At 58.1% G+C, this 24,152-nt stretch overlaps 1 protein-coding gene across 7 annotated transcripts; it reads right to left on the bottom strand.

Annotated features, from left to right (window-relative positions):
• Positions 1–2,320: 2,320 nt before the first annotated feature.
• DCAF15 (DDB1 and CUL4 associated factor 15) lies at positions 2,321–20,801 on the bottom strand. Of its 7 annotated transcripts, none has more exons than XM_073318842.1 (14): positions 20,667–20,801; positions 18,957–19,054; positions 18,635–18,770; positions 17,733–17,839; positions 16,364–16,503; positions 15,713–15,883; positions 11,710–12,327; positions 10,097–10,188; positions 8,000–8,128; positions 6,868–6,953; positions 6,403–6,537; positions 5,782–5,897; positions 4,097–4,187; positions 2,321–2,769 (listed from the first exon to the last, which is right to left on the bottom strand). In XM_073318842.1, exons 1-13 carry the CDS (start codon positions 20,799–20,801, stop codon positions 4,132–4,134), a joined length of 2,019 nt encoding a protein of 672 aa, XP_073174943.1. In that variant the 3' UTR covers positions 2,321–2,769; positions 4,097–4,131. The 7 variants fall into 7 exon arrangements, 6 of the variants coding, with proteins under 6 accessions (XP_073174943.1, XP_073174942.1, XP_073174941.1 ...); XM_073318841.1 differs by having other exon boundaries at positions 2,321–2,766; XR_012155741.1 differs by lacking the exon at positions 2,321–2,769 and having other exon boundaries at positions 3,165–4,187; positions 4,583–5,897.
• Between the last annotated feature and the right edge of the window lie 3,351 nt (positions 20,802–24,152).

Raw genomic sequence — 24,152 nt, 5'->3', positions numbered from 1 at the left:
GCTCTCTGGCATTTCTGAATCAGCTGGGGCCATGGATTCCTGCAGATCCAGCCCCCGTGGGCAGGGCTCAGCCTGGCAACGTGTCAGGGTCGCAGGAGCCGCAGGGAGAGCGAGCGTCTCAAGCAGCAGGCGCACCAGTGAGCCCCTGGTGCTCCCCTTGTTCATTCCCACATGGGGTAAGAAATTGGGTCTCCGCTAACCTCCCTCAAGGGCAGGGCATTTCTACTTGGAGGTCCAGGAGAGCTGTGGAAGGCTGGGGCCTCCCGCAGGGACCCACAGCCCCTGGCAGGGACCCTCCCCACCAGCCACCACCCCAGCAATGCCAGGGCAGACAGGGCAAAGAGGGGGAGTGAATCCGGACAAGGCATCAGCAAGGTCTCAGCCGGTTAGGGTGGAGCGAGGCTATGGCAGGGGGCAGCGCCCTAGCAATCGGCTGGCCTGGGATGGTGGGTGGGGAAGCAGCATTTTCCCCTTGGCAGTTCTCCTGGGGATGGGGGGCTTCAGCAGCCTGGGGAGGCTACACTATGTCCCTTGCTTTCCCCCAGCCAGTCAGAGCGAGGGGTCGTGTTCTGGCTGGGGTTTTGGGATTGGAATAAGGGAAGTTTCCCTCCACCACCACCCTCCGCTCTTCTCACCCTGCTCCCTCATGGCTCGTCAGGAGTCCAACCCTCCAAGCCATCTCCTGTGAGTGCTCAGAGCAGAGTGCCCCCAGCTGTCCCATCTTGCCTAGTTAGCTAGCTGAATGCAGCCAGCTTTGAATTTCCCTGGACTCCGATTGCAGCCGGTTCTCTGCCCTTTTCCAGGTACCTGGCTTTGTGTTCCCCTGTGTTGCTGTTTTAATTGGCATGGCAAGGCAGGATGGCTCCTTTTGCCTGGGTAACAGGAACCCACTCATTGTCCAAGTGCAATTCCAGCTGGGTGCTGCACTGCTTTCGACAAGGGCTCTTCCATAGGAGAGTCTCCACCTCGAAAGGACCTGCACCGGGGCCCAAGCAGACACAGTGCCCAGCACCTTCCCCGCCTGCAGGAGTTGCTGGCTACTGAGCATGCTCAGTGTCTCCAAGGCAGGGCCCTACCCAGATGCCAAATCCCCCCCCTCCCCCTTCACAGAATAGTGTTGAAACCCCCGCAGGTGATTTGCTGAGAACTGACCCAGGCTGTAGCTCCCAGTCCTGCAGGGCTAGGGCAGGGGACGTGGAGAGAATGAGGATAACTGAGCTCAACACCCCTTCTTCTGGCCACCAGCCCAGCCTCACTTAGATCCCAACCACTTTCCATGATGCCAGGCCACCGCCGGCGCGTCTCACAGCAAAGGGTCCTTGCCGCTTGTCTGGGTCTTCTACAGCTTCCCCCTCAGCTAGCAAAATGTCCTCACGTTTCCCAATGCAAACCCTGCAAGAGGGGACTCGCCCCTCCCACTGAGAAAATGGCTAACGTCAACACAGAGTTCTCATGCCCACCTGGGACGCTGACTGCCACCTGCCAGAGCTCAGAGCCACTGCGAGCTTTAGACCAGCCCGGGGCAAGCGAAGACATATTTCACACCCCCACAGGGGCTAGAGCATCATAGCCACCGCGGGAGAAACATCCACCAGCTCTGGCGGCCCTGGTCCAGCAGCCGGAAGGGAGGCAGCAGCCACCAAAAACGTCAAGAAATAGGTAGTTTGACTTTTGTTTGCTTCCAGCCAAAGCGTAGGACAATACGAGGGCAGCTGTGCCCCACCCCCTTCGCAGTTTAGTTCCCACCTGGCTTTGGCTTTAGGAACACTCGAGTCCTGTCCAGTCATGTTGCAATTCAGACTTGTGGCATGAGCCCTCTGCTAAAAGCTACCTGCCCTCCCCCTCCTGCACTGCACCCCCACAGAGCAGGACGGCCAGAGACACGATCTTGCCTTTCTTTTGAGTTGCTGCCTTATAAAAATACCCTCTCCCACAGGTAGCTTCTGGGCTGGCTGGGAGACAATTGAGCCCAAGGTCAGTCAGTGGGCAGGTCTGTGATCTTGCTTATCCCCTGGCTTTGCTCTGAGAGAACAGATCAAAATTCTCCTTGGCGGACCTCCTCTACGCTAGTAACCAAGAGCCCATCAGTCAGTCAGTCTCGGCTCCTCTCCAGAAACCAAGCTCTACTCTACCGGGTTGTAATTGAATATTAGATATTCTAGTTTTAAAGAGGAAAAGAAATCTGTGCTTTTGTATGTAATGACTAATCCTTACTCTATAAACCACTTAAATATTGTGAGATTGGTGAAGCTATAAATTACTTGATATTTTTGGGTTTTTTCCAACCATCATGGCCTTATTTGTTCACTTTTTCCAGTGGTTTAAACCTGTGAGATAGATGTTTATTGCAAAAATCTACATATTGTATAAAATATATATTTTGTGTCAATCTTCTGTGCAGCAGCCGCAGCCGTGGACTGCGCTGCAGCCTTCACGTGGAGTGTGAAGAGCTTTTGTAGGTGTCCCGGCCCAGGAGATGGGCAGTGCCTGTGATCGGATGATGTAGACGTGTGTAGTCTAGAGTGCAAACGCTGTTTTCTACCTTTTGTAGTTCTTTCTTAAGAGAAATAAATTCAGCCGTGTTCTTTGCCTCCGGTGCCACTTGGTTATAGGCAGCGGGAGCCGTTTGCCTGGACCACGCTCAGGAAGCTTCCAGCTGTGCTGCGGGTGAATGCATCTCGCTCATCCGGGAGAGCACGGCCTAGTCCCATGGTGCTCAGCACACCTGGAAGGTCGCTCCACACCGTCCTCCATGTACAGACACACCTGCTAGATGAGTGTGGTACTTTTCAAAACACATCTGAGGTACTCGTATAGCCCCCATCACTGCTGTATCTCTAAGGTATTTATCCTCTCAGCACCTCTGCATGCAGGGCAGGGCTATTCTCTTCATTGTACAGAGGGAAACTGGGGCACAGAGACCAAGTGACTGGCCCACGGCCACACAAGGTATTAAGTCCCAGGCTAGCACCCAAACCACCTGACCACTGGAATTAGTGGCAGGGGGTTTAAATCCCTGGACTACTCTGAAAAGCTCAGCTGACATGACTCCACTCAGGTCTGTGGTGGAGCTGGGAAGTGACCCCAGAGCTGCGTGACAGGTGCACTCCAGGGCCAGGCACCCTCCCCTGCGCCCGCAGCAGAAAGCAACGCGAGCCGGTGGCTTGGAAATTAAAACATTTATTACAGGGAAACAAAAGCCCATTTGAGGAGAAACTAAATGATTAACAGTGGGGCTGGGGACTGTGGAATGATCCACAAAGTGTGCAGGCGGGGGAGAGGTGTGTTATCTGGACTCAAAGGAAAAACCTCCTCCACTGGAAAAAGTGCCTTAAACACCAAACAGAGAATGACACTTAAATATACATTGAACAGAACTGGGAAGTCTGGCCCCCAGGAGGGCGGGAGATTTGTTCTGCCACAGGATCGCACTACACCTGGGGGAAGCTGGAATGCTGCCCTCTCGCCCCCTCAGCAGCTAACGACTCAATGACAACGGAGCGGTACCAGGAGAGGGGCCGCGCGGGTCGTTCTCAGGGGCCAGGCGTGCTGCTGGCGGCTTTGGCAGCACGTGGCCCGAGCAGTATTAAAAGAAGAATTCACCGTCTCCAAAGAGAAGGGAGATGGTTCAAGTGGTGTCCTGAGCCGGAGGAAGACGCTGCTCCGTCGCCAGAGAGGGTGGACCCCGGCCCTAGCAGCAAGTGCCACGGACGAGCCCTGCTGCTCATGCTAAGCGAGGGCATGTTACTGCTAAGTCACCGCAGATGACGGTGACGAGGGTCAGGTCCCCTGCCACAGCATCCGGCTAGCCTGACTGCACCGGCTCTAGCCCCAGCTGAGCACGTGCACCGCAGGCAACGCCGCCGGCTGGCAGAGCCGCCCGTAGGCGCTGGCAGAGGCAAGAGACTCAAGGTCCGAGCCCAGAGCAGACCCTGGGCTGGGCCCTCGGACGACAGGCATTCCCCCTCCCCTAGGGATACTCCTACTTACATCCACTTTCAGCAAAAGCACGAGTTACTCTAATTAAAAAAAAGGATGAAGAGAAATTAAAACCCAACGAAACTCAAACAGGAGGAGGTAGTTAAATCCGACGTACAGTACGGCAGGAACCAAACCAGTCTCGCCTCCGCGTCACAAGACGATCCAAGTGTAGCGCTCATTGTCTGCTAGGACCTTCAAGGAGCAGCCTAGAGAGATCAAAGAGCAGATGGGTTTAAGGAGCGGACGTGGTGGCCATTTCCCCACTCCCCAGGCTGGGCGGATGAGGGCAGGGGGTCGCTCCTTCGGCTCCACGGCTAGCTGGGCTGGGGGGGAGATCCAAGTCTCTCCACTTCACTGATGGCAAAGGAACGTGGCAGGATCCGCTGAGGAAGGCGGGTCCTAGGCCAGGAGTCAGCGTGGCTAAGCCACCGTGCAGCAAGGGGTCAAGCCAGGGGCGCGCGCAGTGCAGTGTGTGGGTCTTCCCTCACAGCAGGGCAGGAGGTGGTCCTGCTGGGGGGTGGTGATTAAAGCCCAGCACGGCATGCCTGCCACACCCACCCCACATCCCCAGGCACGGCTCTGCCCTCCCCTGCCTACTGACACGGGGACAGCTCTGCCTGGCTCAGCTGCCAGCCAAGCGCAGAATTCCGTCAGTGGGTCTGGAGCCTTCTGGCCTTCCCATGCTCAGATGCGGAGTCAGGAGACACACGGGGTGGAGGGAGAGGGAACAGCAGGCCCTGGAGAGATGGCAGCTGTGGGGAAGAGATGGGACAGAATCCTGCACCCAGAGAGCGGGGACCAGCTGCCCCTGGAACAGCCCAGGCAGCTGCACCTGTTTCCCCCTCATTCCCATTAGGGCTTCCAGGCGTGACCCAGCGCTCCAGCTAAGGGATCAGCTGGGTCCAGGCTGGGAGGGGTTTGGTCAGACACCGTCTGCACCAGGACTGCTGGGGGGTTGGCTTCTGTGTCTAACCCATCTACCCAAACTTAGCCATGGGCCGCCTGCAGGAATCCCTGGGGCAAGGGTCTCGGCTGCGTGATCCCAGCAGCCCCTTCTGGCCTTCACCGATACACAGGGATCTAGGAGTGCGCAATTATTTCCGGTGCAGAAAAGAGGCAGGTGGGGGGTTTAACCGGGGGCCATGCAGCGAAGAGCCATGACTGGGCAGATGATCTACCCCAGGCGGTCTGAACAGGGGAGGCCGAGATTAGAGGGCAGAGAGGGTCACCCCCACACGTGGAGTCTGGGGCAGGATGCAACAGCGCAGAAAGTAACTGTCCCGCAACACGCCAGGGAGCTTAGCGGCCCCCCCGTGCTGGGCTCTGGAGGGAACCGTGCCCTTGGCAGCACGGCCCAGACACTTCACCTCCTTTAAGCTGGAGCTGAGAGTAGCTTCCCCGAGATCCAGCCGCACAGCACATGGCTTGCACAGGCCCCAGCCGGCTGCAGTGCCACGTTCCTGCTGGCAGGGGCGCAGAGCACAGGTCTGGAGCCAAGCGAGTGGATCCAGGGCTCTATGGCCCTCCCAGGCAGGCTCACAAGGCTGGGGGCGTAGCAGGGCATTGCGTGTCAGCACACTGAGCAGCAGAATGCAGCAGGGAAGCTGCGTGCTGAAGGTGATCTTCCAGCTGAAGCAGGCAGCCAGCCATGCTGCGTCACACTGCCCGGGGCCCGTCCCACTCACGCAGGCCTTGCTAGGAGATCCTTAGCCTTCAGCAGGGCTTGGCTGCACGCCAGAGGGGAAGCCGGGCAGCCCCTTCCTCCAGGGCTCAGCGCCCGGCTAGGGAAGGGGCGTTTACCTTTATGAAGTGCCTCGTTCGTCATTCTGTTGACATATCGCCCGCTGCTCTCTGGCACCAGCCACTTCATCACCATGTCCACACAGCTCTTCCGGTAGGAGCTCCAAACGCTGCCGCTGCGGACAGGGGAACAGCACTGTGAGCGAGCAAGCAGGGCAGGGGCCGCTGGGCGAGGCCCCCAGCCTGTGGTTTTCCCTGAGGCAACGCCCGGAGTGGTTTGTATTAGGGCTGTCAAACGCAAGCGCCAGGCAGTTCTGGGGCTGAGCTTACTCAGCTGGTACCCGGCTGATCAGATCCCCACAGCCCCAGCCTTGGAGGCAAGCAGCGGCAGGCCCTCCGGACACCCCAGGCCCAGCTTAGATGCGGTGGAAGGGAGTTGTGTTCCCAGCGGAGAACGCTGGAAGGCAGGGCCATTTTGATTCGGAAAAGGGAGGTTTGAACTGGGGTGGCAACCGGCTCAGTGAAGGGCTCTTGATTCTAACCAGCAAAGGTCTGAGGGAGCCAGGACCTGGGACTCCACACCCAAGCCCAGCTCTCTGGAATGGGTCTCTCTTCCCAGCTCAGCGCAGCGCAGCCATCTGGGGAGGGACACCTGAGCAGGCACCGGCCACTGCCACGCACCTGGTCTGCCCCTTGACTTCTGTGAGGTCTCCCACGCTGACGGTGATGAAGGTGCCAGTGTTCAGATTCCAGGCCACTTTCAAGCTGGTGTGATAGGTCTTTGGTCTGGAGGGGAGGCACAGGACACACACCGGCCTGGTCAGGTTAGAATAGGGGAGTGGGCTAGAAATTAACCATTTCCTCCCCAAACCCCACGGCACACAAGCCCCACGTACAATCTGGGCAGTTACCAGGACCCCTGGAGCCTGCTAGGGACTGAGGCTGGGTGAAGGGGTTCTAGCAAGGGAGTTGCCCTGCTGCTACTGGAATTCCTCCAAGTTCCCCCCCGCCCCTCCAGGCATCTGCTCCCTGTGACCTCCCCTCACCCCAGTTCTTGCCCCTTCTGTGGGGACTGGGTCCCCTAAAAGCACACGCTGAGGGGATGGAGAGACGTCACAGGGGGAGTTCAGCAGCAGCTGTACTCACCTAAGATGGCCCTCTTCGTCAGGAGATGGAAAGGCCAAGAGCAATAATCCGATATTGATGATGACTTGGTTGGTTTCTGGACACACCTAGAGGGAGGGGATTGGACAGTTGACTCGGGGAGGTTACTCAGAGCTGGCAAGGGGGTAACAGAGCCTGGCAGAGATCACTGCAGAGCAGTGCTGGGCATGGATCACGCTGGGCAGGGCAGATCAGGCAGAAGGAAGGGTGGCCTGGTTGTATTTAGCCCTGGACGGTACCTCCAGAGACCAGGGCTCTCCGTTAAGCCACACACCGAGTACAGCAGCCCCACAAGCCACCTCTTCAGCCCACCTTCCCCCTTCCCTGGGCAGCTGATCTGCACAAGAGACACCTGTCCACTGGGATTCCCCACCACACACCGGGCACTGCAGAGTCAAGACAGTAGAAATGTGAGCGAGATTTGAAACAGCAACACCAAAGGGAGGGGGCCTGACCCCTCCTTCCCCCTCAGATTAGGTTAGTCAGAAGCTCCAACAGCTGTCCCCCAGAGAGGTCAGCAGCCAGGTGCTGCAGCAGGAAGTGAGATCCCCACCCCCAAAGAGGGAGCAGGTGCCAATCAACTCCCCTCTGACACCCCCCTGATCCCAGCACAGCAGCCAGGGGGAAATGCAGAGGCTGACACCTGCCCCTTCTCTAGGTTCTTGGCCAGACCGTCTCTCCCTACCCACCAGGTTCCCCAAGGACCCCTTCAACTCTGCCACCTACAGACAGGACCCAAGAAGGATACAGCTCCCAGGCATGCAATGCTGGCCGCCCCACATTGAGCGCCGGGATCTGGAACCCCCTGGCCACACCCTGTTACAGAGGAGGGCTACTCCAATCGGTTTCATTTCAGAGGCAGCACTAACGTGTCTGGCCGGTTCCTTGCTCCAGTATGTGGCAGCCAACAAACGTTCGTTGATCCTGCTGGAGGAGCAGCCGGCAGAGCCGCTGGGGGTTACACCTCTGTGCTGGCTCCCAGCCCAGACAGGGCGCTGCAGCTCTCAAGTCACCCAGCCGGAGGTGGTCCTGTTCCAACGCTGCCTGATGGCTTCGCGAGGCAGCATGAGGCTCGCCTGGCTCCGTGGGGGAAGGGATGCTCACGCACACTCACCTCTAGGATGACGATGTCGTAGTCGCTGAAAGAGCAGAACTGCCTGGACCAGGAGGCGTCGTTCCGGATCACCTCATTAATGACGTACTCAAAATCCAGAGTCAGCTGCTCCACAGTCAGGTACTGGCCCTGCAATGGGGGGAGAGAACCCAGAACCCTCAGCAGCTGTTTCTCCATAGTCCTAAGGGCTTGTCACTTGAGTTCCCGCCCTCAGCCCAGCCATGCTAGGTGGGCCCTGGCTAGGTAGAAAGCTTTGTGTTTGAGGCACAAGATGTCTGATCCAGGGAACTTACTCCTCAAAGTACAGTTCCACCCCGCGATGGGACTCGCAGAAAGGGCCCCTTTTCCCACCCCACAGCTCTGTGCTGAGACAGACAGACACAGGCTGCTCCAAGCTTCTAGCTACGTACGTCCAGCCCTGCTCCGAGGGCACAAGCTAGAGTCGACTCAGCTCACCCATCACCAGAACTGTGACCAAAGTTTGAACTGCGGGCTCCAGCTCTGCCCTCATGAACAAGCCCATTACCTCCTACTGGGCTGGCAGCCAGGTTAGAGGGAGGAGCCGCTTGTGATGCTCGCTGGGACTCCAGAGAGCTGGGTTTGATTGCCAGACTCGCTGTGTGACCTTGGGCACTGGGCAGTACGCGTGTCCATCTGTAAGAGGCTTCACCTCTTCTGCCCTTTATCTTGGCTGTAAGCTTGTGAGGGAGGAGCTCTCACTGGGTGTTTGTGCTTGGTGCTCTAGGCCCCATCTCAGCTGAAGCCTGTAGACCCCATACCAATTCCATCAGCGCCGAGACAGACAGGACGGGGGCACCTCTCTGGCTGGCAGAATCTTTTATGACCAACAGTGGACAAAAAACACGGTACGGCTCGGACACGAAGCCCCCCTCAGAACAGACCTGCTCATTAGTAATCCCCCCCACCGAGTGCTGTTCATCGCTGTACAGAGGTGATCGGTATCATTACTCCCATGCTACAGATGGGAAACTTAGGCATGGGGGGATGTGGCTCGCCCAGCAGCAGAGTCAAGAATGGAAGCTAGGTCTCCTGAGTCTCAGTCCAGTGCTCTGCCCACTACAGCAGTGGTTCTCAACCAGGGGGCCGGGGCCCTCCGGGGAGCCGCGAGCAGTTTCAGGGGCCTGTGAAGAAGGGCCAGCATCAGATTCACTGGGGCCCAGGGCAGAAAGCCGAAGCCCAAGGCCCTGAGCCCCACCACCTGGGGCTGAAGCCAGAGCCTGAGCAGCTTCGCTTCCTGGGGCTCCCTGTGGCATGGGGCTCCAGGCAGCTGCCCTGTTTGCTACCCCCCAACACTGGCCCTGGCTTTTATAGGCAGAAAAGCAGCTGTCGTAGCACGGGTGGGCTGTAGAGGGGCCTCGGAAAGAACAAGGTTGCGAACCCCTGCACTAGAGCACACTCCTCATTCACACTTCCCGCCCCCAGCCCTCATGCTTCTTGCGGATCACAGCTAACCTCCCCTCTGTTAGGGAGGAATCGGCCTCCCACTTATAAGGTGAAAAATCAGAATTTTTGTGAACGTAGAAAGCATTTGTGAAATCTGCGCAGTTCGGCTGCCCCCCTGGAGAAGGTGGACTGGAGACAGGGCAGCATGGTCAGTCTTCGCCCCAGGGCGTTACTCTCAGCTGCCAGGCTCAGAATGGACCCCTTAAAACGCAACACTCGGCTCTGGACAAAGCACTGCACATTGGGACTTGTAGTCTCCATGGAGACTACATCTCTATGGAGCAGCAGCGGCTGATGAAAGCGTTGAAAAGGACCCCCACGTCTATCTGCAAGTCTCTCACACACCACTGTTACGGCAGACACCTAAGTGGACAGCACTGGGTCAGACACTTCTCCCTTTGCCTCGTACATCACACGGGCCTTTGCATATGGTCAAACCCTCCATTTCCAGCGATGAGGCAGGATCAAATGCATTCAGTGGTAAGAGAACATGGCTGTCAAACCCCAGAAACCGGCAGCTGGGGGAGTGTTAGCTCATTATTTGAAACAGACTAGATTTCAAGCGGACAATGTCCCTTTAAGTCCACCCACTGCCCCCACATGACAGGACCAGGGCCTGAGGCCACGCCTGACCTGGAATATGGCTCTCTCCTTCAGCGGCTTGAGGTTTCGCCCTCTCAGGTCAGTTACGACAAAGGGCAGGGAGATCTTGTCATCCTCGTACTCTGAAAGGGAAGGCAGCATGAGGCAGAGGCCACATGGCTGGCGAAGTGGCTGGGCCTGCAATCCAAGGAACCGGAAAGCGGTCTGCAAAGTCGTCCCCCCCCACCCCCATGGAAGAGTCTTGAGCAGGAATTAAACACTGGTTTCAGTCTCCCTGGTTTAGTGCAATATATTCCAAAGAGTGGCTAGCTACAAATGGCTCTTCCTGCTCAGACCTGCTCCATGTGCATTTCCGAGCCAGCTTTGGGGACCAGAGCTCTTGCTCCCATCAGCCCTACCGAGTAAATACAGCTCTGGGAGAATGAGCCAGATGCTAGGACTCCTGTACTGCAAGTAGAATCGTTCCCCAAGCTCCAATGCTTAGATTGTAGGCTCTGTGGGGCTGGGACTGGCTTTTGGTTTGGGGTTCTGGTCCATGCCTAGGGCTCCTAGGTGCTACCGTGGTACAAATAAAACCATGCCTTCAGTTACACCTGGGCAATACAACCGAAGGCACCAGACTGGGCCAGTGGTTGGTGGGGACAGAAACGGGGCAGTGAAAGAACCTAATTACAAAAAGCTGGACCTGCTGAAGTGAACTGGCACCTTCCCAAGAGGGATAAGGACAATTAACTAAGGGGTCCATCCCTCAGTCAACATTAGTTGGGACAGGAACATTTAGGAAAGTCAGGGAAGATTCTGGCAATTCAGATGTGCTGAGTCCTTGTTTGGGAGGCTCGGGTGGGACTCTGGGGCAGGCAAGTGCTCTGGTGTCTCTCAGAGCCTCATTAACCAGCTTTCTGCTCACTGCGGCAAAGAAGAGAGAAAGCGCAAGAGCACACCTGTGCCATCTGGTAAGGGAGGGACAGCAGTAACGACCATGACAGGATCAGAACTGCTTGGGCAGCCTGGGGCCAGGCGTGTGCTGCGCCAAGGAGGCGGGTACCTTTCAGCACCTGTGCAGAGACTGGCCGCTCAGGGCACACCTACGCTGCAGCTGGCAGGGAGCCTCCCAGCCCAGGTCCCCAGATTTAGGGTAGTGGGGCTCGCGCTTATGCTCCGAAAACAGCTGTGCAGACGTTATGGCTGAAGCTGGAGCTCTGGCTCTCCCGCTCCAGCCCAGGCTTCAGAGCCTGAGACGTTCCCCAAGGGCTTGGGCAGCAGGGCTGCTATGGAGAGATCTCCCCAAGGGAGGGGACAGGGCCCCCTTGGCCAGAGGCCCCTTCTGAGAACTACAGAACCAGTAACTAGCGGGGGGGGCCTCGTAGCACTAGGGGGGGTGGGGGGTTAGCAGCATGGAGGCCTGACTGCTGGGAACCAGAGGGAGACCCAAACTCACTGCACAAGCCGGCACTAGACCGTTAACAGCTCTCGGTTACAACGCACGTAAGTCCAATTCCAAGCAGACTGAGGATGAAAGGACCCGGGGTCCAGCTGAAAACCCCTCGAGTTACCAGTCAGCTCAGCCCTACACACAATCCCAGCCCCTAAGCGAGTCAGTCCCTGCACCGAGAAGTGGACTGGCCTCCCTAAGCCCTGCTTACCGTCCTCCGGCTCTGACAGGTCGCTGGGCTCCAAGACATAGCGTAGCTTGGTGTAGTTCACGTAGCCGGGCTCAGCCGGCTGGCTCTCCATCTCCGGTCCGGCAAGGGGAGAATCTTTCGGGGGTTGATCCCCTTCTGGAGTTCGGTCTCCCCTGGGAGACGAGAGGCCATGATGCAGGCGGCAGTAACTCCCGGAGGGCCCTGAGCACAGCCTTGCCTCCCATGGTGCATCAGCAGGGGTGCCCTGGGACAGGGATCTGTGTGGGCTGGCTTCCTGGGCAGGACGACACTCAAACCGGCCGCCACCCACCTCCTCCTCTTCCGCTGGGGCTGGGCCTTTAGCCTCTTTGGCCCGTCGGAAGATATCGGCCACAAACTCTTTCGCCTTGGCCACGGCTGGCGACAGCTCCATGGGTTTGATGGGGCTTTCCAGGCCCTGGGAAGCTCTGCTGGCGGACGATGGTGCGGCAGCCATTCGGCAAGGGCAGCCATCTCTTTCCATCCGATCCTCCGCACCCACTGGGCACTGCATGGCACCTGCAGCATCACAAGCCCCCGCGTGGGGCGACTGGGGCTGGTTCCTTCTGTCATAGAGGATTTGGCAGAAGTTGCTGTCCTCTAAACCAGAGAGAGGTGAGGAAGGGGTTAAAGAGGCCACAGCTACACAGAGAACAGTTTCCATGGAGACATCCCTCAGCATTTTCCACTGCACAAGTGGGAGCAGAAAGGTCTAGTGGATAGAGCACCGAGTGCCCTGATACCAGGGTGATGGGTACGGCATACAAACCATTCCCCGGGCTCTGCAACTCAGCCTCTCTGCGCCTCAGGTCCCAGATCCTCACCTGTAACATGGGGGCACATGACACGTGCCCTCTTCTGTCAGACGCTGGGAGCATGCTAGAACTCTGCCTCCATTTAGACGGGCAGGATTCTGGGGTCAGCAGTACCGCCCGGCTCCTGTGCAATGCTTTCCCATCTGTGCACCTGAAAGGGCTTCACAAGCTTTAATGCATTTCCCCTAATAACTCCCTGGGAGGTAGGGCTGGGGGGAACCAAGGCAAAGGGGTCACACACGGAGTCTGAACTCAGGTCTCCCAGGGCCGGCTCTAGGTTTTGCCACCCCAAGAGCTCAACTGCCCAAGTGAAAAAAAGAAAAAAAAGGGGGGGGGCTGGAATGCCCCCCTGGAATTTGTGCCACCCCAAGCATGTGCTTGCTTTTCTGGTGCCGGTCCTGACTGGACCATGCTTCCTCTCATCAGGGCTCCATAACGGAATGCAGTGGCTGGGCACATCATTTCAGAGTTCGGCTGAGCTTCGGAGAGCTATTGAAGGGGATTGGATGCCCACTTCCCACGGGTTTTAAGGAGAAATGAATGCAAAGCCTTAATTCACAGAACAGCCACCCCCTCCCTGAGGCTGGCTCTCTGGGATCTGAAGGTGCTTTGCAGATGTTAAAGGATTGAGTCTCCAAAGCTCCTGTGCAAAGGAGGCAGGTCCCGGCCGCAAATATGTGCGCACAAAGGTGGAGTGACTTGCCCCAGGTCACACAGTGAGCCAGTGGCAGAGGCAGAAGCACAGTTGGGAACAGAATCCAGGAGTCTCAACTCCCAGCCTCCTGCTCTGGACTCTCAAACCTGCTTGTAGATACACCAGGATTTCCCTGGAATAAAACATAACCATCTCTAACATACCCCAGACAACTCCCCATCGCGCCAGTGGGCTGTGGGTTTCACCCCTTGTACATTTCCCTGTGTCATCATTTTAGCAGCAAGTTTCTCTCTGAAATGAGAGATTACACACATTGGGCTGGTCTTCTGGAGGAAGCCACCACAGCTTTACAGTGCTAGCTAACATGGGTCAAGTTTACCTCTCCCAATGTCTAAAACACTGGGAAACCAGCACGCCATGTGCTTCCAACTTCTCGTAGGAGAGTTAGAAAGAGACTCAATATCACTGCATCAGATTCTCACCTTTGAGGCCCTTCCCCTATGTGTCCCTTACATGCTTCCCACCTCACCCACCAAATCTCTGCTCCATTATCAACTTCTCTAACCCAAACATAGAATCCTAGACTTGTAGGACTGGAAGGGACCTCAAGAGGGCATCTAGTCCAGTCCGCTACACTCATGGCTGGACTAAGTATTAGACCATCCCTGACAGGTGTTTGGCTAACCTGCTCTTAAAAACCTCCAATGATGGAGATTCCACACCTCAGAACATCCTTCCACTCTGCCCTTAGGTATGGGACTCCCACCCTGGACCAAGTCGTTTGGGCCTCAGGAACTGGAGCAACCTTATGGCACCCAGGAACAATACACGCTCCCATTGTGCCCGGCTGCAAGATCTGGACAACATACCTGTACATTGCTACAGCAACTTGCAATCAAGGATCTCAAAGCACTTTACAATCACATATTAACCCATGCAGCCCCCAGGGGGTGGACAGAGTGGATAATCACTAGCTCTAATTTTTCATCAGCAGATCTCAAAGCACTTCTCAATCCTTTAAATCAGTGATAAAAAGTGATTCTTTTTTAAAATTGCATTTATTGAAAACAGCTTATTTGAATTAAATACATTTTCTTTTAAAAAATACACCTAAGATTAAATGTGAAATGACAACAACCCATGTTAAAACCTAATCTCACTATACTCTACTCAAATCATTTAAATAAATTAAAATATACTGTGAGCTCTCCTCAAATTTTAATGAGTTGGATTATATACAGCAGTGGTTTTCAACCTTTCACATTTGTGGACTGCTAAAAAATTTCAAATGGAGGTGCAGATCCCTTTGGAAATCTTAGACAGTCTGTGAACCCTCAGGGGTCCGTGGACCACAGGTTGAAAACCCCTGATATACAGAATCAGGGGAAAACCAACTATCTTTTGAGGTCAACTCAAGCTTTCTAAATATGTCAATTTCCTGTTCTGCACTAGGGGTATGTATTATTTTCATATTAGGTACATACTTCTCAGATGTACGTTCCTTACAAAGGAGGTTGGTATCATTCTTCCCATTTTACAGATGGGGAAATTGTGGCACGGGACAAGGAAGTGACTTGCCCAAGGTCAACCAGCAGGTCAATGGTAGAGCCAGGAATAGAACCCAGGTCTCCTGGGTCCCAGTTCAATACTCTATCCACTAGACCACACTGTCTACTATATATAAACTGAGAGGCTCACTCCCCCTGCCCCCACACTTCCTCTGCTGGTTTTCTTACATTGCAAGCTCTTTGGGGCAGGAACATCTGATTGTACAGCACCTGGCGCAACAGGCCACTGGGCCCTACCACAAGACCATCCTTCCCTCCCTTGTGGTTAGTGCTTGAGACCGTTGGAAGCTGGAAATCCAAACCCTCACAAGGCCGAGGCGGTTGCTTTGTTCTCAGGTGGTTCAGCAGCTGTTAAGTGGGGAACGAGAACCTGAGGGTCTGATGCATCTTGCAACACCTAAGGCTACAAAGAATGCCCTACATTACCCTGGGAAGCTGGGACTGCCAGCTCTCCCATGCATCACTTACTCATCTCCAGGCCCAGAGACCTGCAAGATACCAGACCTTCCACTGACCCCTGGGTTCCCCTCTCTGAGCAGCGCTTTCACAGCACTGACGGTAGACTGCACTCATTCTGAATCCACGGGGTTTCCAACCCCTGGCCAAGCCACAGGCCCGTGGGTTGCTGAAAGCGCCGCACCTAGTACTTGCGATGCTCGAGCCGGTTGGAAGAGAAGGATGGTGGTGAAGTTCTCTGGCCTGCGGTACACAGGAGGTCAGACTCGATGAGCTAATGGTCCCTCCAAATCTAAGATGAGGGAGAGAAGATACCCTGGCTAGACAGACTAAACTAAGCAGCTGTTCCAACACATCCATAACCTCGCAGCTGACCTTGCTGAAACACCCAGCGAGGCCTGGAATTCCAAACACAGTATCTTCCAAGGAAGAAGTCCACGCACGTTAACGCTCTCCAATCCCAGCTGCCCCCAGAGAGGCAAGGCTCTTACCTGCAGTGTGTACAGAAACAGCACATGCTACGAGGGAGTAGCTGGTGTTCAGCAGCACCACCTGGTCCTTCTTGAGCTGGAAGGCTGGCTGGAATGTGGGGAAAGGATAGACCACCTGGTACTTGGTGTGCAGCATGAAGCCGTGCTGCAGACAGTGGGCATTTGGGTCCCCTGAGAACACACAAGGAGAGGGACAAGTGAGACCATCCCTGCCCACAAGACAAGAACAGCTGGGGGTCAGACAGCACGTGGGAGACAAGCAGTCAGTCCCAGAGTCACCCACATCGAACGTGCCTAGCGCCTGGCAGGTTAAGAACATTTCCATTACTAACACTAAATGAACCCCACTGGGAATCAGATTACATTATCCTCATGGTGTGGACCTATGGGAAAACTGAGGCAGAGGATGAACGCTTGCCCAAAGATCATGCAGCAAGTCAGTGGAAGAGCTGGCAAGAGGACCCAGGAGTCCCAACTGTCCCCTAAACCAATCAGGAGACCTCACTCTGTCCCATCACCAAGTCTATCACCCCACCTTCACCAAAGCTCCAAGTGTCACAGATTGCCTCATCTGACCGCCTTAGGAAGATGTACATCAGCTTTCCTGGTGAGCATATTCTCTGCAGCTACGGAACCGTCCTCCTGGCTCACCTGGATGCGCAAGGGCCATATCCCTGCAGCCGGGACAGTACATAAGTGGGGGCATGGCCACCGTGCTGATGTAAATATCCCGATGGTTTTCATCACTCATCATCATCATGTTCATCAGCAGGCCGTTTGCGGAGCGTGTGCTGCCAGGGAGACAGGAGACACCTCTGGTCACTTTCAGAGAAGTTCAGGGATTCAAACCCTCGTCTCCCACATTTAAACCCACATATTCCATCCCTGATCTCTGTCCTAGCTTCCAAATCAGGCCTATTAGCCAGTCAATACATGGGAGAGGAGGCAAATGGGTTCTCTCTTCAAAGGATTTAATAAAAACTGGAGTCGCTACTAAATTAAACTATTATTTCTCTTTTATAGGAGCCTTGAGGCTAAGAGGCAGGACTGAAATGCTCTCAGATCTTTAGGAACACGTTTCACATGCAGTGAGGTTACACAGAGCTCCCACCCCCATTCCCAGTTTGGGTGATTAAAACATCAACATTTACTTTGATTGCAAGCTTTCTGGGGCAGGGACAGTCTTTTGGTTGAGTTTGTGCAGCGCCCAGCACAATGGGGCCCTGGCCCACAACTAGGGGTTCAAGGTGCTATTGTATCACAAATAAATACAATGTAGAGGAAAAAGCAAAAACACACATATCTTTGCCAGTCTAACAACACAAAACTAAGTATTTACAGTCATTAAAAACAGATGGAGAACAAAGCAGGTTTTTTCAAAAAGTGAACAAAGAAACAAGGGAAGTCAAACCATTTCAACTGATAAGGGGCCTTTCCCTAAACTGGAACCCTACGGCAGCCCCTCTTGACTGGAGTTTGTATTCTGCTAGCCAACCACAGCAGATGCACCCCACCTGTCTCTCTTATTTGCCAGGTCAGGGCATCGGGCTCTTCCAACCTCAGATTCAGCTCAGGAGGAGGTGGGAGAGTAACCAAGCCACGGTTCTCCCCTTAATATCCCAAAGCACCGCTTCCCCCCTCCTGACAGCCTTAGGCACTCCATCTTCTAGGGCTGGGGTGAGGTGACAGTGTGTACGTGCGCAGGGAGAGGCTGAAGGGAAGGCTTGGCCTGTGCTCACCAGGCTGCACTCAATCTGTGGATAGGACGAAGACGTCAGTTTCCAAGGCTGTCAGTCCTGCACTTGTGTGTTAAGTAAAGTATTTGTAACTATTTTAAAGAGGCAGGACTATCACCCAGAAAACCCTCAGGGAGGAGGCGGACGGCAGCAGTGAAGAATTTGCTGTGGGTCTCTCAGCCTCCTTTAAGCGGGATGTGAAGTTGGGAGTGCAGGAGGGAACACAAATTCTGTCCAAATCACTCCCTCACCCCCCAAGACCAGACTCATTCAATGGAACTCACTTGAAGCCAAAGACGATGACCTTGGAGGAGTCACTGGGCCATTCACACACAGTCAGGTAAAGGTCACTGTAGATTTCTTCATCCTGAAACAAGCGAACCTGTCGTACCTGTGGGAACAACAGAGCAAATCAGATTGAATCCAAGGAGTGGGATCTGGAATTCAACCCCCCACCAGACAACTATAGAGCCAAAGTTACTTGGGAATGTCTTTTAAGAGGCTTAGCTGAGATCAGGCATTCTCTGAAAGATGTTTGGTTTAGCAAAGAGAAGATACGTGATTTTACATTTCAGATGCCCCTTTCACTCAGGAGGGTCTCAAAATGCTTTAGCGTTACAAACAGATTACAGACAAGAATCACTGCATACAGCTGCCTCTGGGGTGGAGCGCAACAGTAGTTTGACAGTGCACAGCAACACTGCACTAGCATTTAGCATAGGAAGAACTGAAACCAGGGGGGAAATTTCAGGAGGCAAACTGTGATGAGCTGATTGGGGATCTGAGGATAGCAGCTCCTCAGCTCTAGCAAAACACATGCAATTGAGGCGTCAGTTTTATGCCTTGTTTAAAAGGTGATGCTTCTTGCACCATAGTACCTCCTACAACTGGACTGGGCAACAGTGCTCCACACAGCACCCTCTAGTCTCATACAGGGGCAATGACCCAAAGGAAAGAGTGTCCCCTATTGAATCCCCAGTGCCCTTTCTGGGTTTTCCTTTGAAGTCTCCCTTCCAAGCACTGGCCACACCTAACCCTGATTAACAGTAGATACCTCTGGATCACAGCCCAGAGGGGGAATATCTGCAGGAAGTAGGTCTTTACTCCTTGTGAACTCATTCACCACACACAGTTCCTTCAGGAGCCTTCCCTCCCCCAGCGCCAGATGGGGGGCCATCATACATACCAGCTTCAGCTTGCTGTGAACATTGAATTCCCACCAATAGAGGTGGTAGATGTAGAAGGAGAAGTCGTCATCACCGCTGTTGCTGGTATATGACAAGACGTACCTCCCGCACTTGGAGAAGCCGAGAAAGATGTGTCTGGAAGATGAGCACAGGAGTGTAGCTCAGCCCAGAGCACTCACATGCATTCACATCCCCATCTCATCAAACTTGCTGGGCATGGAAGCTCCCCATGAGTTTGTCTGCCCATGCCCTCATGGAAGTCAAGCTGAGAATGATGGCTGGCCCTGCCATCCTGCTTAAGAGAGAAATGCCAGATCTTACCCTGCACACAAGAAATCTTCGTCAACAATATTCTTCAGGGAAACACACACCCTTGGGGGCAGCTTGCGGAAGAGGCGTGGAGAAAGCTGCCCGCTGATCTGGAAAGAAGGGAAGTGTCAGAGGCTCGGGGGTACATCCAACAAGAAGCAGGCTCAAGATATCCACTAATGTGGGGGCACCCAAAATATGTCCTGAATTGCTGCCTGTGGATGCCTTCTGCTTGTAACTCCAGTGTGAGCAAGGGCTATATGAGCAGATATCAGAGTCATGGGCGTTTATTTCTGGTAACAGTGACCACATTAGTTGCTGCCCTTGGGCTCTCCTGACAACTCACCATTGCAGCCCCCAGGGCTGGGACTTTTGGGGCAATGGCTGCATGGAGCAACCTCACCGCAGGGTCAGGGCAGCAGAACAGAGGCTGACATAGAAAACTAGGTGCCAAGACTCCTGGGTCAGAGGGATCTAATGAACTGGGCTGGGTGGGGAAATGTTGGGAATCAGTAGTCTGGGGTTCTATCCCCAGCTCTCTGCTCAAGTAATTTCACCCACTTCTGTAGAAACCGCCCCCTCTTCCTACACAGAGCCTCTTACTGTCCCCCCGTCCCCCCCCGAGAGATCTTCCCCTCTCCCACAATCACACCACAGTCCCAATCAGTCAGCCCCCCTTCCCCGTGCAACTGCCCCTCACAGAGCCCCCCGCCCCCTCCCCGTGAGCTCCTCACCCCCCTCCACCCATCCAGCCTCTCAGGAGCCTCCCTCAGTGTCCCTTTCAGCACTCCCCGGTCAATAAGCCCCCCCAACCTTCCCTCACAGGACCGCCCGCAGGCCTCAATTAGTCCCTCATCCCCACCCTGCCCCCACATCCCCCCCCAGAGCTCCCCGCCCCTCAGTGCCCCCCGCCAATGAGCCGCCCCCCCACAGAGCACTCCACCCTGCCCCCAGATTCCTCCCCACAGAGCCCCCCGCCAATGAGCCGCCCCCCCCACAGAGCACTCCGCCCTGCCCCCAGGTTCCTCCCCACAGAACCCCCGCCAACGAGCCGCCCCCCCCACAGAGCACTCCGCCCTGCCCCCCAGGTTCCTCCCCACAGAACCCCCGCCAACGAGCCGCCCCCCCCACAGAGCACTCCGCCAACGAGCCGCCCCCCCCACAGAGCACTCCGCCCTGCCCCCCAGGTTCCTCCCCACAGAACCCCCGCCAATGAGCCGCCCCCCCCACAGAGCACTCCACCCTGCCCCCCAGGTTCCTCCCCACAGAGCCCCCCGCCAATGAGCCGCCCCCCCCACAGAGCACTCCGCCCTGCCCCCCAGGTTCCTCCCCACAGAACCCCCGCCAACGAGCCGCCCCCCCCACAGAGCACTCCGCCCTGCCCCCCAGGTTCCTCCCCACAGAACCCCCGCCAACGAGCCGCCCCCCCCACAGAGCACTCCGCCAACGAGCCGCCCCCCCCACAGAGCACTCCGCCCTGCCCCCCAGGTTCCTCCCCACAGAACCCCCGCCAATGAGCCGCCCTGCCCCCAATGAGCCCCCCCCGCCAATGAGCCGCCCCCCGCCCCAATGACCCCCACCCCTCCGCCCTGCCCCCTACAGAGCCCCCACCAATGAGCCGCCCCGCCCCCAAAGACCCCCCGCCCCGCCCCCCACAGAGGCCCCGCCAATGAGGCGCCCCGCCCCGCTTGCCCCCCCCCCAGAGGCGCCCCCCCCCCTCACCTTGACCCGGTCGAGCTGCCGCACCACGTGCTCCCGGCGGCCCCGGACCCCCCCGGAGGAGGATCCGCCCCCCGCCCCAGCCGGGCCCCGCTTCCCCCCCGGGCCGCCCCGCTCCGATTTCGAGCTGGGCGCCATTTTCCCCCCGGCCCCCTCAGCTTCCGGAGCGGCCCGGCCCGCCCACGCTGCTTTTCCACGGGCCAGCCCCGGCGCCCGCCGGGATTTAAGATCTCTTCGCGATTCCCATTCGCCAGATGGACTGTCAATCTTAAACATCCCGCCCCTGCAGGGCACGCGCGCCAACCAGAAAGCGTCTCCTCGCCCCGCCCCGTCAGCGCGCGTTGTCCGATTGGTGGCTAACTCCTGTCAGTCTCTATCTCGTTTGGTTGCTATGGAGAAGAGCTATCGGCTAGGCCCCGCCTCCCGGGCTGACTGGGGGCGAGACTAAGGGCCCTTGGGCGCGGGGGGGGCCCTCCAGAGCGGGACTTCGGGGCGTCTAAGCGGTGCCTGAGAAATACAGGGTGCTGGGCCGTCGTCATGGAGACAGGGGCCCTGTGTCCTCACGGACATGAGGCCCAGGCATCCCCCGGTGACAGCCCAGCCCTGGCACGAGAGATGGTGTAGAGCCCAACGGGGCGACAGCCGACAGCACGACAGCCGAGAGCCGACAGCACAGCGCCCAATGGGGCGACAGCCGACAGCCGACAGCATGGAGCCCAATGGGGCGACAGCCGACAGCCGAGAGCACGGCGCCCAACGGGGCGACAGCCGAGGGCCGACAGCCGACAGCATGGAGCCCAACGGGGCGACAGCCGACAGCCGACAGCATGGAGCCCAACGGGGCGACAGCCGACAGCCGAGAGCACGGCGCCCAACGGGGCGACAGCCGAGGGCCGACAGCCGACAGCATGGAGCCCAACGGGGCGACAGCCGACAGCCGACAGCATGGAGCCCAACGGGGCGACAGCCGACAGCCGAGAGCACGGCGCCCAACGGGGCGACAGCCGAGGGCCGACAGCCGACAGCATGGAGCCCAACGGGGCGACAGCCGACAGCCGACAGCATGGAGCCCAACGGGGCGACAGCCGACAGCCGAGAGCACGGCGCCCAACGGGGCGACAGCCGAGGGCCGACAGCCGACAGCATGGAGCCCAACGGGGCGACAGCCGACAGCCGACAGCATGGAGCCCAACGGGGCGACAGCCGACAGCCGACAGCACGGCGCGCAACGGGGCGACAGCCGACAGCCGACAGCATGGAGCCCAACGGGGCGACAGCCGAGGGCCGACAGCCGACAGCATGGAGCCCAACGGGGCGACAGCCGACAGCCGACAGCATGGAGCCCAACGGGGCGACAGCCGAGAGCCGACAGCCGACAGCATGGAGCCCAACGGGGCGACAGCCGACAGCCGACAGCATGGAGCCCAACGGGGCGACAGCCGAGGGCCGACAGCCGACAGCACAGCGCCCAACGGGGCGACAGCCGACAGCACGACAGCCGACAGCCGAGAGCACGGCGCCCAACGGGGCGACAGCCGACAGCATGGAGCCCAACGGGGCGACAGCCGACAGCCGACAGCATGGAGCCCAACGGGGCGACAGCCGAGGGCCGACAGCCGACAGCATGGAGCCCAACGGGGCGACAGCCGACAGCCGACAGCATGGAGCCCAATGGGGCGACAGCCGAGAGCCGACAGCCGACAGCACAGCGCCCAACGGGGCGACAGCCGACAGCACGACAGCCGACAGCCGAGAGCACGGCGCCCAACGGGGCGACAGCCGACAGCCGACAGCATGGAGCCCAATGGGGCGACAGCCGACAGTCGAGAGCCGACAGCACAGCGCCCAACGGGGCGACAGCCGACAGCCGAGAGCACGGCGCCCAACGGGGCGACAGCCGACAGCCGACAGCATGGAGTCCAACGGGGCGACAGCCGACAGCATGACAGCCGACAGCATGGAGCCCAACGGGGCGACAGCCAAGAGCCGACAGCCGACAGCCGAGAGCACAGCGCCCAACGGGCCGACAGCCGACAGCCGAGAGCACAGCGCCCAACGGGGCGACAGCCGACAGCCGAGAGCACGGCGCCCAACGGGGCGACAGCCGACAGCACGACAGCTGACAACATGGACCCCAACGGGGCGACAGCCAACAGCACGGCGCCCAACGGGGCGACAGCCGACAGCACAGCGCCCAATGGGGCGACAGCCGAGAGCCGACAGCACGGCGCCCAACGGGGCGACAGCCGACAGCACGGCGCCCAACGGGGCGACAGCCAAGAGCCGACAGCCGACAGCTGAGAGCACGGCGCCCAACGGGGCGACAGCCAAGAGCCGACAGCTGACAGCACGGCGCCCAACGGGGCGACAGCCAAGAGCCGACAGCCGACAGCTGAGAGCACGGCGCCCAACGGGGCGACAGCCAAGAGCCGACAGCTGACAGCACGGCGCCCAACGGGGCGACAGCCAAGAGCCGACAGCCGACAGCCGACAGCACAGCGCCCAATGGGGCGACAGCCGAGAGCCGACAGCACGGCGCCCAACGGGGCGACAGCCGACAGCACGGCGCCCAATGGGGCGACAGCCGAGAGCCGACAGCACGGCGCCCAACGGGGCGACAGCCGACGGCACGACAGCCGACAGCACGGCGCGCAACGGGGCGACAGCCAACAGCACGACAGCTGACAGCACGGCGCCCAACGGAGCGACAGCCGACAGCACGGCGCCCAACGGAGCGACAGCCAAGAGCCGACAGCACGGCGCCCAACGGGGCGACAGCCAACAGCACGGCGCCCAACGGGGCGACAGCCGACAGCACGGCACCCAACAGGGCGACAGCCGAGAGCCGACAGCACGGTGCCCAACGGGGCGACAGCACGACAGCTGACAGCACGGCGCCCAACGGGGCGACAGCCAACAGCACAACAGCTGACAGCACGGCGCCCAACGGGGCGACAGCCGAGAGCCAACAGCACGGCGCCCAACGGGGCGACAGCCGAGAGCCAACAGCACGGCGCCCAACGGGGTGACAGCCGACAGCACAGTGCCCAACGGGGCGACAGCCGAGAGCCGACTGCACGGTGCCCAACGTGGCGACAGCCGACAGCACGGCGCCCAACGGGGTGACATCCGACAGCACTGCGCCCAACGGGGCGACTGCCGACAGCACAGCGCCCAACGGGGCGACAGCCGAGAGCCAACAGCACGGCGCCCAATGGGGCGACAGCCGACAGCACGGCGCCCAACGGGGCGACAGCCGAGAGCCGACAGCACGGCGCCCAACGGGGCGACAGCCGACAGCACGGCGCCCAACGGGGCGACTGCCGACAGCCGACAGCACGGTGCCCAACGGGGCGACAGCCGAGAGCCGACAGCAAGGCGCCCAACAGGGCGACAGCCTGACAGCCGACAGCACGGCGCCCAACGGGGCGACAGCCAAGAGCCGACAGCACGGCGCGCAATGGGGCGACAGCTGACAGCACGACAGCT

This window comes from Lepidochelys kempii, chromosome 20 (assembly GCF_965140265.1).
Source record: "Lepidochelys kempii isolate rLepKem1 chromosome 20, rLepKem1.hap2, whole genome shotgun sequence".
NCBI lineage: Eukaryota > Metazoa > Chordata > Testudines > Cheloniidae > Lepidochelys > Lepidochelys kempii.
Note: the sequence above shows the minus strand (reverse complement) of the source record. Positions and strands in the feature narration are given on the sequence as shown.